Raw genomic sequence first — 16,763 nt, forward strand, 5'->3', positions numbered from 1 at the left:
TGCCTGCCAATAGGCAAATTCAACAAATTCTTCTTCAATGGAACCATGTACATGTAGCAGGATATCAGTAATAAAATCATATATAGTTGAAGACTGCATCTATGCTTGATCGCAGCGGTGAGCAGTGTTGACATTGCGGTTAAATTCACCGGAATGAATACCGGGCTAGATGCTAGAGTGTCCTACTAAAATATGCCAGGAAAACATTGAAACTCAGGAAAACATTGAAACTGGTCGCTGTCCGGAGACTGAGTGTCTGAGAAGATGCATTGAAAAATTCAAAAAAAAAAAGTACACTCATGCATTCCGAAAACCATCAATACTACACATCGTGGCATATAATCAACTGAGCACAGTGTAAGAGATATCATGAAGTATGATTGAGCATAGTATGACAAATTGCACATGATGGCATGCATGTTGCCTGGGATAGGCTGGATGATTAATTTTAGCTCATGGGACCTGACTGTCGTCCATTACTCTTCGGGAGCATTCGCCGTGCCACAGTACTGGCACAGGCACAGTGCATGTGTTCTAAAATGTAATATGTTGAGTTCTGTGAGAATCTCTGTGAAATCACAGGGTAGAACTTCAGACATGCAAGAAACTTTCGAAATACATAATATTGTCTTGCCCACTCACACTATCAGTAACCGTTTCAAGTTTGGTGCCAGGACATCTCAGTACGTTGTCTGGCATGTGGTTCAGTAATCGCCATCATCCACAGCCCGACTACTACTGGCCCTCCGGCTACCTTGTGCAGCTCGAGGCAATGCACCCTGTACAGCCTGAGGCAGCGTTCCCTGCACAGCTCGAGGCAATGCACCCTGCACAGCCTGAGGCAGCGTTCCCTGTACAGCCTGAGGTAGTGACCCCTGTACAGCCTGAGGTAGTGTCCCCTGTACAACGTCAAGATCAGCATAGTCATGATCAGCATAGTCGTGGCTCTCGTAAGCACTCTCCGACATCGCCATCGTTCTACTGCTGCGCCTGGCATGGCCGTTTGCCTCAAACCAGCTCCTGGCCATCTCGCTTTCGTCCTGCCCTCCGTAGGTCATAGAGTAGTCCTGGTCTGCCTCCACTCCGTCCCATTCCTTCCTGGGTGGTGACGCGCTGTCAACACACAGGGACACACCATGCACATGGATGGTCTTGACAAATGCACAGTGACATGCGACGATTCCTGATGAGTGTTGAACGAAAACGTGTTTGAATCTGTCCTTTTAACTGTTTCACTGTACTGTGGAGTTTTTTAGTGCACACTCAGGGGCGTCGGAAGGTATTTTAGGTTGGTGCGGTTAGCCATGTGAAGTATACTCGTGGCCGGGGGACTCTGCTGAAAGTTCTGAAAATTTAGAGTCCAAATCAGTGAATTTATTGATTCGCAGGGTACGTGGGGCAAATAATGGTATGGTCATTGCTGTAGTGACCGTAGCGTGTCCGACACCCCTGACACTATGCAATGCACACTGAGATACAGTACACATGCCTCAGTGTGCATGCCTCAGTGTACATTGCCAGTTATTGAGCTCGTATGCAGAAGGCTCTGGCTTCAAAAATAATAAGAATACGGAAATCTCAAGCATATGAGAAAGCTCTTTGGATGTACATGTATGTGAATAAGGAAATGTCATGCATATGCGCATGCATCCATGCTAGCCAGGCACCATGCTGTATATCCAAGAATACATTTTTATGTATGCAGAACTTACCTGTAACGTAGGTTGTACCGGCGTCCCCTCAGCTCATTGCTCAGCTGGCTTCTACCGCCACCCGCGAATGCCATTTGCCCTCCGAAAGGCATGGGCTGCTGGTACCCTGGGCCACCGCCTTGCAAGATGGCTGGCGAGGAAAGCTTTCTGGAGTACTTCGCTCCCTCACCTTTGCTTTTTCTCGAGAAGAAGCCACCTGCTGATGACTGCTGCTGGCTCGCACGTGACCGGCGGATCTTCTTGTCTGTGACGGAGGACACGGTGAATGACTTTCGAGGCGATTCCCCCTCCGAGAAGCCATAGCTGTACGGCATGTCTTCTTGCTGGCCTCCCCAGAGACCGCGCTGTGCTGCCTCGATGTCTTCATCACTCCATGCTCTCTGTCTGCGAGTAGATGAGTCGGATCGTGCTAGAGCACGGCCGCCGTCAGGATAGTCGGGTTCTATTGAGCCGAATATCCGGTCAGATATGCTCTTCTTCACCTTCCACTTGGACGTCTTGGGTTTGGGAGAGCTCGGTCGCCTATCCACTGGAGGCGGTGCATGGCGGTCAATGGCGTTGACAGTGAAGGGACTATGCGGCACGGAAACACCTGACCACTTGATGCGTATCAGATACTCACCAGCATGCTGTGGCGTGTACCTGGCCACCACCTGGCGTGGGTTGTCCGGGTTTTTCTCCACTTTGCTGGGAATCGTGCTGGCACTGGGACCACGCAGGTGCACGGTCAACTGTCCAAAGCCAGCCTCAGTGGCATCGATGTCGATGTGAGTCGGTTCCCCTATAGGCAAGATACTGCTGATACCCGGGCCACCGACAACTACTTTGCTAGCATCCGGCGGTGGGTAGATGCGTAGCTTCAATGGCGAGCGTGGCACCTCCACGTCATTCCACTTCACGCGTATCCTGTACTTGCCGGCTTCAGCCGTGTCTACCTTCACCATGTACAGTGTCTTGTCCTCGGCGCTGACTGCGGTGTATGCCGGTACTGGATTGCCGCTGGGACTGGTAGCAGTCACGGCTAGCTTGCCATAGCCAGCGTTCTTGGTGGCAACCATGAACGGCAGCTGCTGCCCTGCCGCACAGTACTTCTGACCGTCGACGTGCTGGCCACTGATTACCACCTTGTCGGGTCTGGGCCGCTGGAATACAGAGACTTTGAACGGAGAGTTGTGAACGTGTTGTCCCTGGTAGAGGATGCTGACTAGATATGCGCCAACAGTTGGCGGCACATAGAACACAGAAAATGTGCTGGGGCTGGATTGACGAATGTTTACCTCCGCTCTCTGCTTCTTGGTGCCTTCCACTTCAACGGCCAGGTCATCACGGCTGACGGAAACGCCTGGGACAGCCTCGATGGTGAACGCTGCTGGAGTAGAGACATAAGCTTTTGTCAGTGCACTGCCGGATACGTTGACCATTGCTCCTGCTGGCCCTGCTGATGTTGCACTCTGTCCGGCGATATTCATAAAGAATGGTGATCCCGGTATGTGATCCCCTGACCAGAGTACGTCCAGCGTATAGCGACCGCTCTCTTGAGCTGGTACCTTGATCTTGTACAGGCCTGGTGAGTGCACGGACTGGAACGCTGGCACGTTTGAGCCGCCGGGCGCCTGGCAGCGTATTTCGAGCTCGCCGCAGCCGCCTTCGCTAGTGTTAACGCTGAACTCAGCGGCCGATTGGGGTACTGGTGACTCGTTGTCCAGACAACTTCCGATGGCTGTGCAGAGTTGTGCCTGTGGTGGCATGGAGACTCTGAGTGCGAATGGTGAGCCCAGGATGTGCTTTCCGTAGCTGAGAACGGTGATTTGGTAGGTACCAGATGCCGGGGCTATGTAGCTGACCAGGTATGTACCCCGGCCCTTTAGCTCAGTGATGTTCTGATTCAATTGGCCTTGCTCGCCATCAATCCTGACTTTGAGAGTGCCGCTCCTGATCAAGCCAGTGTCCCATGCCTGGACTGTGAATGATGCCTCCTTTAGTGCCCTGGCTTTGGTCAGACCATCGCCTGTCACTTTCACTACCTTAAGTGCAGTGTTTTCGGTGACATTGAAGCTCTTGGGAAAGCCCGGTATTACTGTACCATGCCAAAGGCATGTGATTCTGTAGACACCTGACTGAACTGTAGGTAGCAGTATGTCTTTACGGCCACGCATCGGCTCAGCCACGTATGCACGGCCACTAAGCCCTCCTGGCGCACTGGCTTCAACCGTCAGTTCTCCGTCTCCGGCCGAAGATGTGTCCAGTGTGAGCATGATGTTATCGCCGCCAACGAAATTCGGCGTTTCATCGCCACCGAGCACCCTACATGCTGAAGCATCGGGCGCTTGTTTGCATTGGATGGTGAACGGTGCACCTGGGATGAGTTGATCCTTGTACCATATGGACAGCCTGTGCTCCACTGCGGAGTGGAGTGTGTATGTCATGTAGTAACTGCCGTCATACTTATCCTCCACGCGCGTTGAAGGCGGCATGGCATCAGCTTTGCTCGGCTGCACCTCGAGTCGCAGGTGCCGGTCCTTGACCAAGCCCGATTCGGGGCCGCGCACGGTCACTTTGGTTGCTACGCCAGTCACTGCACTTTGTATTCCAGGACCAGAAACCTGAACAACAACAAAGCAAAATTGCACATCACTGTGTAATCAAAACAGTACCGCATGTCCTCCATCGTGGGTCGCACCCCCCCCCCCTCTCTCTCTCCCCCCCCCCCCCCCCCATTTCAGTCCCTGTTATATTTTTCCATGTACTAATATTCACATAAGTTGTCTGGTAAGTCGCAGTCAATTGTAAGTGGCAACCCGCCTTGACATTGCAGTTCAGTGTACAAAGGCGTGGCTTATAGTCGGGAAAATACGGTTTTCAAGCAATAACAATCGTGTGACATGATCATGTGTCAAGAGCTATTCAGTACAATGTGCACTGGTGAACGCTAGAAGGCATGTACAGTGAAACCTGTCTAAGGCGACCCCTCAAGGGACGACTCTGAAAAAGTGGTCGCCGTGGCCAGGTGGTCTTCTTATCCAGGTTCAGTGGGTCACGTGACCACATCCACATGTGATACATCATTTTGATCAGCGTATCACAGTGCACACACCTATGCTACTCTAGCACGAGTCATGTGCCTGGGGTCCTCAGACCTGTCAAGTGTCGTGCATGCACCATGCACATCTACACTTCCTGCACTGAGGTGTAGATCTACCACACATGTTCCACCATGCAATGCATACATTTACATGTACTATAATTGTAGCACTGTGCAACGCGGTCGCGGGTGGGTGGTCGTCCGGTCGCCATATCCTAGTGGTCACCATATCCGAGTGGTCGCCATATCCGAGTGGTCGCCATATCCGAGTGGTCGCCATATCCGAGTGGTCGCCATTACAGGTTTTACTGTACACGTAAAACATTACTTCAAGTACTGGGCAAGTACTGGGCAAGTACTGGGCAAGTACTGGGCAAGTACTGGGCAAATACTGGGCAAGTACTGGGCCTAATTTATAACCTGTCCTACATGTACATTGTACTACTTCTGCCTGGGTGGGCATGAGCAGCGCAGGCCTTGGCTAGTACAGTCAACACATGCATCAGTAATTATTATTATCAACGCTAAAGCTGGCACCCAGGCACACACCATGCTCAATGTAATGTAAACCTAGAGCCGTGATTAGCCAGAACATGTCCAGAGTATGTCCAGAGTATGTCCAGAGCATGTCCAGGGCCAATGTTGTCACCACCTGCATCGCCTGAGTCTGACAAGCTGTACTCACCGTGAAGTCTTCTGGTGAATATTGGCACTGCTTGACATCGATGATGACCGGTGTTGCTGCCAGTTCACCGTTGCTCTCCACCTGTATGGTGTACTGGCCTGGCTTGGCAGTGTGCAGCTGGCCAGTCATGCTCATTGCCCCGCCGCCAGCGCTCTTACCACCGCCAGCACTCTTACCGCCACCAGCACTCTTACCACCGCCAGCACTCGTACCACCGCCGTGCACAGTTCTCAATCTGATGGGCATGTGCCCTCCGTCGGGGTCTAGAGCTATTAGTTGTGGTGGTGGTGCATGTGAGTCCACCGATGTCAATCGTAAGTCGAGTGCCTCTGCTTGCTTCAAGCTTTTCACTGTGTGCGGAATGTGAAGTTTGGGCCCGTCGCTGGAGATTGCTGGACGCTCTGGCTGCGGTGGCTCTGTGACTTCCAGCTTGAACGGTGACAGCGGTATATGCTGATGGTGGTACTGGACGGATATCAGGTAATTGCCGGGTTGCGGTGGAGCAGTGTACGTTGCCACGCGCTCACTGTGGTGCTGCTTGAGCTTGACTGGCAATGAATAGCCACTGTCTGTCTCCACGGCCAGGACAAGTGCATCAGTGTCAAGTCCTGCCAGTCCAACGGTGCTGTAGACGTTGAATGTTGCCATTGTACCACACGTGGCCTGGTGTAGACCTTTGCCGCTGACCTGTGGGGCATGTTAGAGACAGACAGACACACACAGATCCAGAGAAAGAAACAGGCAGAGAGATGGAGGCAGAGACAAAGGCAAAGCCAGAGACAGAGGAGGGGATATGATTTTCGATTGGGTTACGTAATTGATGGCCTGATCCACCCCCGGGCATCAGTGTTGTGCTGTGCACTGCTGTGCAAGTACGCTCATAATTCGTTTACCTAAGCTGGACTGGACACTGCCTGTAACTTTGAAATGTCCATAACTCTGAATGCGGCTTATATTTTGATGTGGAAAGGCCAAAGATACAGCATATGTTTCACTACCACACATAGTGACGACAGAAACTCGCCCAAAGGATGCCTGGTGAGACCAAAGTGCACAGTAACTTCGGTGTCCGCATGACTGAGGCATGGGTGTAGTCTACCAGTACTGAGTAGTGTACATGCACTTTCTGGCTTACCCGTATATGGTCTGGGGTTGTTGGCGGTATAGATGCGAACTTGAATGGTGAGCCACGAATGTGAACACCGCTCCACTTTATGGTTAGTTGATGCTGGCCTAGTGCTGAGCATCGTACTTGAACGTCAAATTCCTCACGGCTCTCCTTCAAGGCTACAGTAGCAGGTACCGTCGACTGCATGGGATCGATGAGCTCAGCACTTAGAACTCCCTCTCCAGCCGAAGCAGTTGAGATGCTGGCAGTGAGAGGTGTGCCAATGGCAGCCTTTTTCTGTAATAGCCATGGTGCAGTGATCTGGCATTTGCTGGCATCTGGTGACGCTTGTGCAGACATCCTGAATGGCGAGCCGTGGATGTCTTGATTCTTATACAAGATGCTGATGTTGTGCTCACCGGCCTGGTAGACTTCATACTCGACTGCATAGGTACCATCGTCATGATCACTGACCCACACACGTGCCTCATGCCCACCATGGCCATCGGCGACAGCGCGACCGTTCTGCACACCGCCGCTGCCTCGTTTTCCTGGCGTGGCCTTTGTGATGTTGACCTGCAGCTGCTTGCTATGGTAGAGGTTGGGGAGTGCACCGTACAGTGAGAACTGTGCTGGCTTGCGTGTCCAACACTCAACCAGGCCATCACCCGATGCCTGAATGCACAGTGCAGCAGGCAGCAAACCAAAACAGCACGGAAGAGCCGACAAAACACCTTGTGTTAAATTTCTGTCTCCTCTACTGCAATCACATTAAAAAAATAAGGTTACAGGCAGCATGCTTTCGAATTATCTACAGTGTAATTGCTTCCTCCTTCAAAAGACCTCTTTCAGTCTTATCACCCTGCTTCAGTCATTTCCGATAAGTCTGGCTAAACCTCCGGGTTTTAAAGCATTTCTTTCTGCGCTGCAGGGGTGAAATCTTTGTAGCAAACATGACTCGAAAAAACTTTCGAATCGATCACTTACATAGTGATACTCTTCATGAATGCTTGTGTTCAAATCAACATACCTTGATGTCAGCAGGCACAAATGGCCTGACTGCGGTGAATGTGAACGGAGATTGAGCAATGGCTTTTCCATCCCAGAACACATCAATGTGGTAAGTGCCTTCTTTGGGAATGTTCGGAATGAAGACAAGACTGGGTTTGTTCTTCTTGTTGACTACAATCACCTTGACATCTTCATCAGGATACTGATCGCAACGCGCTCTTGCAGTTAACGCCCCGTCGCCTGCATTGCTCGTGTCAACTTCTAGTTCCAGAACATCTCCACATGTGCACTCGGGCTTCTTACCCGAGCGGCTGGCGGTGAGCCATGGTGAAATGATGCTACAGAGTGAAGCATCAGGGGACTGCTGAACACTCAGCTTGAACGGTGACGAGCGAATATGCTGATCATCCAATTGAATGTGAATAGTATGTTCAGCGGATACCTTGGGCTCGTAACTCACTGAGTATGTACCATCAGTGTTGTCTTCGATCTGCAATGGCAACGGCTGTGTGGCTGGCAGTCTATCCGCTCCAACACTGCCATCGCTTGCCGAGGCTGGGGACACTTGTATTTTAAGACGTTTAATCATCACTAGCTCGGCCTGCCTCCCTCTTACAGTGAATGAGGACTTCTTCTTGGTCCAGGCATTGTACAGGCCGTCTCCACTTGCCTAAAACATAGGAAACAATGTGAACCGAACGTACAGTCAAACCTCGTTAGGACAAACTTCAAGGGACTGTTGACTAATTTCCCCCCTTTCCTGAACCACGCTGTCAGCACACACTGCCCAAAGCAACCACAGGTCTGAGGGTAAAATAAGTCTAAAATGGGAAAGCAGTATACGCTCGGAAAAGTAATCAATGCACGAAGACGAGAGAGGAAAGAGTTCATCACCGGCCAAACATCTCACCGCGGTCTAAACGCAACTAACTTAGATAACAAAAAGGAAGAGGATATAGTCGTAAGCCATGGAAGCATTGACCTATCAGAGCATTCCGCGTAACCGGCTCACAAAGGTGTGCCATCTAATGTATGGTAGTTCCTCGAACAGTTTCTACACCGGAGGAAGAAAAGCACCTCTAAACTATGTGGGCAGTCATACATGCAAATGAGAACAACAATGAGTCAGCGGCTAGCGGCAGCTACAGCATCTAATGTATTGGCAACCACTGACACAAGGTTTCGGAGAGACCTTCCAGAAAGAACCAAAGCATCTCGTCATAACGTGTAAACACAGCTTCTAACAGCCACATATACGCAGAGTACATTGCTGCAGTCAGTGCTGAGTCAAACACAGCTGACAGGCACTGTAGGCTAGGACTATCACCTCATTATTATAATTATGCAATGTGTACTACAGAAGTAACTTGTAATCATCCAAACCACAGAATACACTAAAAAGTCTAAAACTAGCACTGATGGCATGTGACCTGCAGGTACTGCACGTTCCTATTAGTACAGAGTAAAGAGCTGGCTGGAAGTACAGTCATGCAATTCTACAACAGGACTGAACAAATTAGTTTGTCTTATCGGGAGTTCTTCTTATCCAGACCTGACAAAAAATCGATATGCATATCATATGAAACTCGGGTATTGAGCCAATAATAAATGTAGAAAGGAAAAGGACATTATGGAAACGAGTTAAGAGTAACTCTCCATCACCGTTTTGTCAAATCGCCTACTGGTCTCGTCATCGTCCAGTGACAATCGACATTCTTTGTTCCGTTGGGACTGTAGCTTGTGCTCGTTTTCGTTGCGCTTGCCTTCCCCTCTTTGGTCTTTCCATAACCTTGAACCTTCCAAGTTGGAAGGCCGTCGGTTAGCGCTACGGAGATGTGTTGAAGCTAGGTGTCAGGACGTCGAATGTCTCAGTACTCTGTCAGTTTTGTGCCTAGTTGTTGCACTTTCTGACTGTATATAGTATCTGGTTACAGTGATGGAGAGTTACTCTTAACTCGTTTCCATAATGTCCTTTTCCTTTCTGCATATCATATGGATTGTATTTCCGTGAAGGTGCATGCTGTGGTACATGGGAAGCAGTTTATTCTTAGCAGAAGCAGGTAAGTACAATAAATGACAATGTGCAATGAATCACGACTGCCCCGCCGAAAGTTCGTACAACGAGCTGATTTTGTTCAAAACACGCTTGAAAACAATTTGCACAGTACCGTGTACGTACAATATGGCCTAGACTATTGAAAAAAAGAAGAAGAAAAGACGGCAGCCAGCCCACGCGCACGCTCGTGGACCGAAAGTTCGTACTACATGTACATGACCACACTGATTTTGTTCAAATCACACTTGAAAATAGTTTGTCTTCGCGAAAGTTCGCTGTACAGAAGTTCGTCGTAAACGAATAATTTTGACTTGAATTGATGCCTGGCCAACCATAGGATTGGCCCTAGTTCGTACTGATGGAAAGTTCGCCTTATCAGTGTTCGTCCTAATGAGGTTCGACTGTATATCAGCATCAGCAGCAGAGTACAATCTATATCAGCATTAACAGCACCGTACACAGCACAATGAAGGCAGTGGCATTTTAAATACCGTAAAAGCCCCTGTATACGCCCACTCGAAAATACGCCCACCCTCCGTGTACATGCCCAGTCAGGGGAAGTCAACACTTTTGTTTCAAAATAGCGCCCATGTCCATGTATATGCCCAGGTATGCCGGCAACACCAGTACATGTACAGGTACTGATACCCAATACTTACTGCTATCCCTATTCCAAGTACACGACCGGTTCAAAAATAACGCCCATGCCCTTGTATACGCCCAGGAAATCGAGGCTGCTATTCCATACGCCCGGGGCCTATACACGGGCTTTTACGGTATACAGTCAACTTCGCTTATAACGACTGCGGATATAACGACAATTCGCGAATAACGACAGAGTTTCCATGCCCAGAGCAAAGTCCCATCTAACTGTATACATTTAACTTCGGATATAACGACTATCTGAATAACGACAATTCGCGAATAGCGACATGCTTTTAGTGCCCCGAGGTCATATTCACTGCTTGAATAACGACTTTCTGGGTTTTTGACAGCTATTTCAAGTACCTGTCATGCAGAAGCACCAGAACCCATGGCGATGGATAAAGGCACACATGCAAGAAGATGCAGCCAAAGGGGGGGGGGGGGGGCTTTCATTTTTATTTTTTTCAAAATAGTTGGAGTGATTAGCACAACTACATTGTACATGTACAGTACAAGTACGGTGAAATCCCGCCAGAGCGCGACGTCTCTCCCATCCGCCCCTCCCTGACTTCTTGTCAGAGACGTGATTGATTGTATCCTCATACGACTTTGTCGCAGTCTGTGATGCCGTACTGTACTGCAGACGCGTGCTCGACCCCGTTGGAAATGTACGCACCAGTGCCCACCCTAGGTACCCTCTTGACCAGGGATCGCACAAACCCTGCGTTTTGTCGGGTCTGTACGACTCCTGGCTCTTGACCTTTGGTCGATGTACGAGATCATGGCACGAACAGTTTTCGTAGGGTGAGTACTTTTTCATGTACCACTAGTGGAATGCGGCAAGTAGGACTCGCCCATCCGCCCCTCCCCACCTGAAGCGTCGAGGAGGTAGGGGCGCTCTGGCGGGATTTTACGGTAGTTGTACATGATTGTACAGTAATCATCATACATGTCCCTGTAGATGGCTCAGAAAGGCTAATTTTTCAATCTATTTCCCTTGAATATTGACTTTATAGTTCCTTTCAATTGTAATATGAAAATAAAGTACACATTGGCATAGAGCATGAAAAGAGCTTCATTTTGATATGCATGTCATACTATACAAAATATGGGTTCACATACATTTAAATGGGACTTCGCGAATAAGGACACTTCGTGAATAAGGACACTTTTCTGATGCCCCGCCGAATGTCGTTATTCGCAAAGTTGACTGTATCAGCAACAAAAAATACGCCGAAAGACTCCTAAAAGTAGAACGGAACAAAATCGAAGAAAATGCAAATCCGCGCCCCACAACTGACTTGACCAGAATACTTACCGTCATGTCACTGGCGGACAGGCGTTCAACGACAGTGAAGAAGAAAGGAGACTTGGCCATTGGTTGACCAGACCACTCCACGTCAACACGATATTCACCAGGCTTTGGTACATTAGGCAGATACACACGACCTTTCTTGTCCTTCATTGAGTCTATCAGAACGTCGATGGGTTCATCATTACACAATGCTGTTGCTGTGAGTTCTCCTTCTCCTGCGTTGCTGGCATCCACGCTAAGCTGTGCACTGTCTCCCTCTGTTACCACCGCAGCATTGTCTGTCTGTGGCTCAGCGTTTTTGCGACCCAGCTTGGCTCTGATGCCAGCAGGCTTTTGCTGTTTGCCGTCGGCACTGGTCGGAGACTCCGTGTCTTTAAGCCATGATGGTCTCACTCTGCATTTGCTGGCATCGGGTGACATCTTGTGGACAGGCTTGAATGGAGAGCCACGGATGTGCTGCTTCTTGTACAGCACACCGATCTCGTGTACGCCAGGAGCCACACTCGTGTATTCCACGGAATACGTGCCGTCACCATTGTCTCTCACCTCCGATTCAAGCAATGCTGCTACCGCCGCTGTTGCAGTTCCTGCTCCCATGGCCTTCTGATTCTGGCCCTTCTCCAGACATTTGACTTCAACGCTCAGCTTTCCGTCAGTGTGAAGACCCTGGCGTGTACCGTGAATCACAAACTCTGATGGTTTCTGCGTCCATCCGGCTTGCAGTCCATCGCCGGTAGCCTATTGCAGGAATCAACATGCACATACATGTACATAAACAGGGAAAAGAAGAGGAAGAAAGAAGATTAGGCGAGGAGTCTTACTTAGGGACCACAGACACAGAGGCAGCCAACAACAAAGTATGCAACAAAAACACCATTGCTATCTTCGTCATTATTCACAATCAATCTTCATATACAGCGGGCGTATTGCATGGGCGATCGGAAGGCAGCACAGTGAATGACGGAAGAGAAGCACTAATTCTTACATGCCACAGGTAGCCGGAATTAACTTGTGCAGACAGAATCAGGCAAGACTGCAGAAAGGGCTGCAAAACTTACCGTCATGTCACTGGCGGACAGGCGTTCAACGACGGTGAAGAGGAAAGGAGACTTGGCGATTGGTTGACCGGACCACTCCACGTCAACACGATATTCACCAGGCTTTGGTACATTGGGCAGATACACACGACCTTTCTTGTCCTTCATTGAGTCTACCAGAACGTCGATGGGTTCATCATTACACAATGCTGTTGCTGTGAGTTCTCCTTCTCCTGCGTTGCTGGCATCCACGCTAAGCTGTGCACTGTCTCCCTCTGTTACCACCGCAGCATTGTCTGTCTGTGGCTCAGCTTCATTGCGACCCGGCTTGGCTCTGATGCCAGCAGGCTTTTGCTGTTTGCCGTCGGCGCTGGTCGGAGCAGACGCCGTGTCTTTGAGCCATGATGGTCTTGCGCTGCATTTGCTGGCATCGGGTGACATCTTGTGGACAGGCTTGAATGGAGAGCCACGGATGTGCTGCTTCTTGTACAGCACACAAATCTCGTGTACACCGGGAGTCACACTCGTGTATTCCACGGAATACGTGCCGTCACCATTGTCTCTCACCTCCGATTCAAGCAATGCCGCTGCCGCCGCTGTTGCAGTGGCTGCTCCCTTTGCCTTCTGATTCTGGCCCTTTTCCAGACATTTGACTTCAACGCTCAGCTTTCCGTCAGTGTGAAGACCCTGGCGTGTACCGTGAATCACAAACTCTGATGGTTTCTGCGTCCATCCGGCTTGCAGTCCATCGCCGGTAGCCTATTGCAGGAATCAACATGCACATACATGTACATAAACAGGGAAAAGAAGAGGAAGAAAGAAGATTAGGCGAGGAGTCTTACTTAGGGACCACAGACACAGAGGCAGCCAACAACAAAGTATGCAACAAAAACACCATTGCTATCTTCATCATCATTCACAATCAATCTTCATATACAGCGGGCGTATTGCATGGGCGATCGGAAGGCAGCACAGTGAATGACGGAAGAGAAGCACTAATTCTTACATGCCACAGGTAGCCGGAATTAACTTGTGCAGACAGAATCAGGCAAGACTGCAGAAAGGGCTGCAAAACTTACCGTCATGTCACTGGCGGACAGGCGTTCAACGACGGTGAAGAGGAAAGGGGACTTGGCGATTGGTTGACCGGACCACTCCACGTCAACACGATATTCACCAGGCTTTGGTACATTGGGCAGATACACACGACCTTTCTTGTCCTTCATTGAGTCTACCAGAACGTCGATGGGTTCATCATTACACAATGCTGTTGCTGTGAGTTCTCCTTCTCCTGCGTTGCTGGCATCCACACTAAGCTGTGCACTGTCTCCCTCTGTTACCACCGCAGCATTGTCTGTCTGTGGCTCAGCGTCATTGCGACCTGGCTTGGCTCTGATGCCAGCAGGCTTTTGCTGTTTGCCGTCGGCGCTGGTCGGAGCAGACGCCATGTCCTTGAGCCATGATGGTCTTGCGCTGCATTTGCTGGCATCGGGTGACATCTTGTGGACAGGCTTGAATGGAGAGCCACGGATGTGCTGCTTCTTGTACAGCACACAGATCTCGTGTACACCAGGATCCACACTCGTGTATTCCACGGAATACGTGCCGTCACCATTGTCTCTCACCTCCGATTCAAGCAATGCCGCTGCCGCCGCTGTTGCAGTGGCTGCTCCCTTTGCCTTCTGATTCTGGCCCTTCTCCAGACATTTGACTTCAACGCTCAGCTTTCCGTCAGTGTGAAGACCCTGGCGTGTACCGTGAATCACAAACTCTGATGGTTTCTGCGTCCATCCGGCTTGCAGTCCATCGCCGGTAGCCTATTGCAGGAATCAACATGCACATACATGTACATAAACAGGGAAAAGAAGAGGAAGAAAGAAGATTAGGAGAGGAGTCTTACTTAGGGACCACAGACACACAGCTAGCCAACAGCAAAGTATGCAACAAAAGCATTAAAATCGCTATCTTCATCATTATTCACAATCATTCTTCATATACAGCGGGCGTATTGCATGGGCGATCGGACGGCAGCACAGTGAATGACGGAAGAGAAGCACTAATTCTTACATGCCACAGGTAGCCGGAATTAACTTGTGCAGACAGAATCAGGCAAGACTGCAGAAAGGGCTGCAAAACTTACCGTCATGTCACTGGCGGACAGGCGTTCAACGACGGTGAAGAGGAAAGGGGACTTGGCGATTGGTTGACCGGACCACTCCACGTCAACACGATATTCACCAGGCTTTGGTACATTGGGCAGATACACACGACCTTTCTTGTCCTTCATTGAGTCTACCAGAACGTCGATGGGTTCATCATTACACAATGCTGTTGCTGTGAGTTCTCCTTCTCCTGCGTTGCTGGCATCCACGCTAAGCTGTGCACTGTCTCCCTCTGTTACCACCGCAGCATTGTCTGTCTGTGGCTCAGCGTCATTGCGACCCGGCTTGGCTCTGATGCCAGCAGGCTTTTGCTGTTTGCCGTCGGCGCTGGTCGGAGCAGACGCCGTGTCTTTGAGCCATGATGGTCTTGCGCTGCATTTGCTGGCATCGGGTGACATCTTGTGGACAGGCTTGAATGGAGAGCCACGGATGTGCTGCTTCTTGTACAGCACACAAATCTCGTGTACACCGGGAGTCACACTCGTGTATTCCACGGAATACGTGCCGTCACCATTGTCTCTCACCTCCGATTCAAGCAATGCCGCTGCCGCCGCTGTTGCAGTGGCTGCTCCCTTTGCCTTCTGATTCGGGCCCTTCTCCAGACATTTGACTTCAACGCTCAGCTTTCCGTCAGTGTGAAGACCCTGGCGTGTACCGTGAATCACAAACTCTGATGGTTTCTGCGTCCATCCGGCTTGCAGTCCATCGCCGGTAGCCTATTGCAGGAATCAACATGCACATACATGTACATAAACAGGGAAAAGAAGAGGAAGAAAGAAGATTAGGCGAGGAGTCTTACTTAGGGACCACAGACACAGAGGCAGCCAACAACAAAGTATGCAACAAAAACACCATTGCTATCTTGATCATTCTTCACACTCAATCTTCATATACAGCGGGCGTATTGCATGGGCGATCGGAAGGCAGCACAGCGAATGACGGAAGAGAAGCACTAATTCTTACATGCCACAAGTAGCCGGAATTAACTTGTGCAGACAGAATCAGGCAAGACTGCAGAAAGGGCTGCAAAACTTACCGTCATGTCACTGGCGGACAGGCGTTCAACGACGGTGAAGAGGAAAGGAGACTTGGCGATTGGTTGACCGGACCACTCCACGTCAACACGATATTCACCAGGCTTTGGTACATTGGGCAGATACACACGACCTTTCTTGTCCTTCATTGAGTCTACCAGAACGTCGATGGGTTCATCATTACACAATGCTGTTGCTGTGAGTTCTCCTTCTCCTGCGTTGCTGGCATCCACACTAAGCTGTGCACTGTCTCCCTCTGTTACCACCGCAGCATTGTCTGTCTGTGGCTCAGCGTCATTGCGACCTGGCTTGGCTCTGATGCCAGCAGGCTTTTGCTGTTTGCCGTCGGCGCTGGTCGGAGCAGACGCCATGTCTTTGAGCCATGATGGTCTTGCGCTGCATTTGCTGGCATCGGGTGACATCTTGTGGACAGGCTTGAATGGAGAGCCACGGATGTGCTGCTTCTTGTACAGCACACAGATCTCGTGTACACCAGGATCCACACTCGTGTATTCCACGGAATACGTGCCGTCACCATTGTCTCTCACCTCCGATTCAAGCAATGCCGCTGCCGCCGCTGTTGCAGTGGCTGCTCCCTTTGCCTTCTGATTCTGGCTCTTCTCCAGACATTTGACTTCAACGCTCAGCTTTCCGTCAGTGTGAAGACCCTGGCGTGTACCGTGAATCACAAACTCTGATGGTTTCTGCGTCCATCCGGCTTGCAGTCCATCGCCGGTAGCCTATTGCAGGAATCAACATGCACATACATGTACATAAACAGGGAAAAGAAGAGGAAGAAAGAAGATTAGGAGAGGAGTCTTACTTAGGGACCACAGACACACAGCTAGCCAACAGCAAAGTATGCAACAAAAGCATTAAAATCGCTATCTTCATCATTATTCACACTCAATCTTCA

At 50.1% G+C, this 16,763-nt stretch overlaps 1 protein-coding gene across 1 annotated transcript in view; it reads right to left on the minus strand.

Annotated features, from left to right (window-relative positions):
- Positions 1–48: 48 nt before the first annotated feature.
- Positions 49–16,763, minus strand: part of LOC135807920 (uncharacterized) — a 39,741-nt gene continuing 23,026 nt past the window's right edge. The window contains exons 17-26 of the mRNA XM_065321263.1: positions 15,850–16,587; positions 14,792–15,529; positions 13,731–14,468; positions 12,673–13,410; positions 11,618–12,352; positions 7,618–8,268; positions 6,615–7,262; positions 5,480–6,166; positions 1,713–4,315; positions 49–1,113 (exon numbers count right to left, since the gene is read on the minus strand). Coding sequence (XP_065177335.1) covers positions 705–1,113; positions 1,713–4,315; positions 5,480–6,166; positions 6,615–7,262; positions 7,618–8,268; positions 11,618–12,352; positions 12,673–13,410; positions 13,731–14,468; positions 14,792–15,529; positions 15,850–16,587 — 8,685 coding nt within the window. The 3' untranslated portion in view covers positions 49–704. The remainder of the gene's footprint in view (positions 1,114–1,712; positions 4,316–5,479; positions 6,167–6,614; positions 7,263–7,617; positions 8,269–11,617; positions 12,353–12,672; positions 13,411–13,730; positions 14,469–14,791; positions 15,530–15,849; positions 16,588–16,763) is intronic.

Source organism: Sycon ciliatum, chromosome 1, assembly GCF_964019385.1.
Source record: "Sycon ciliatum chromosome 1, ocSycCili1.1, whole genome shotgun sequence".
NCBI classification, from domain to species: Eukaryota; Metazoa; Porifera; class Calcarea; order Leucosolenida; family Sycettidae; genus Sycon; species Sycon ciliatum.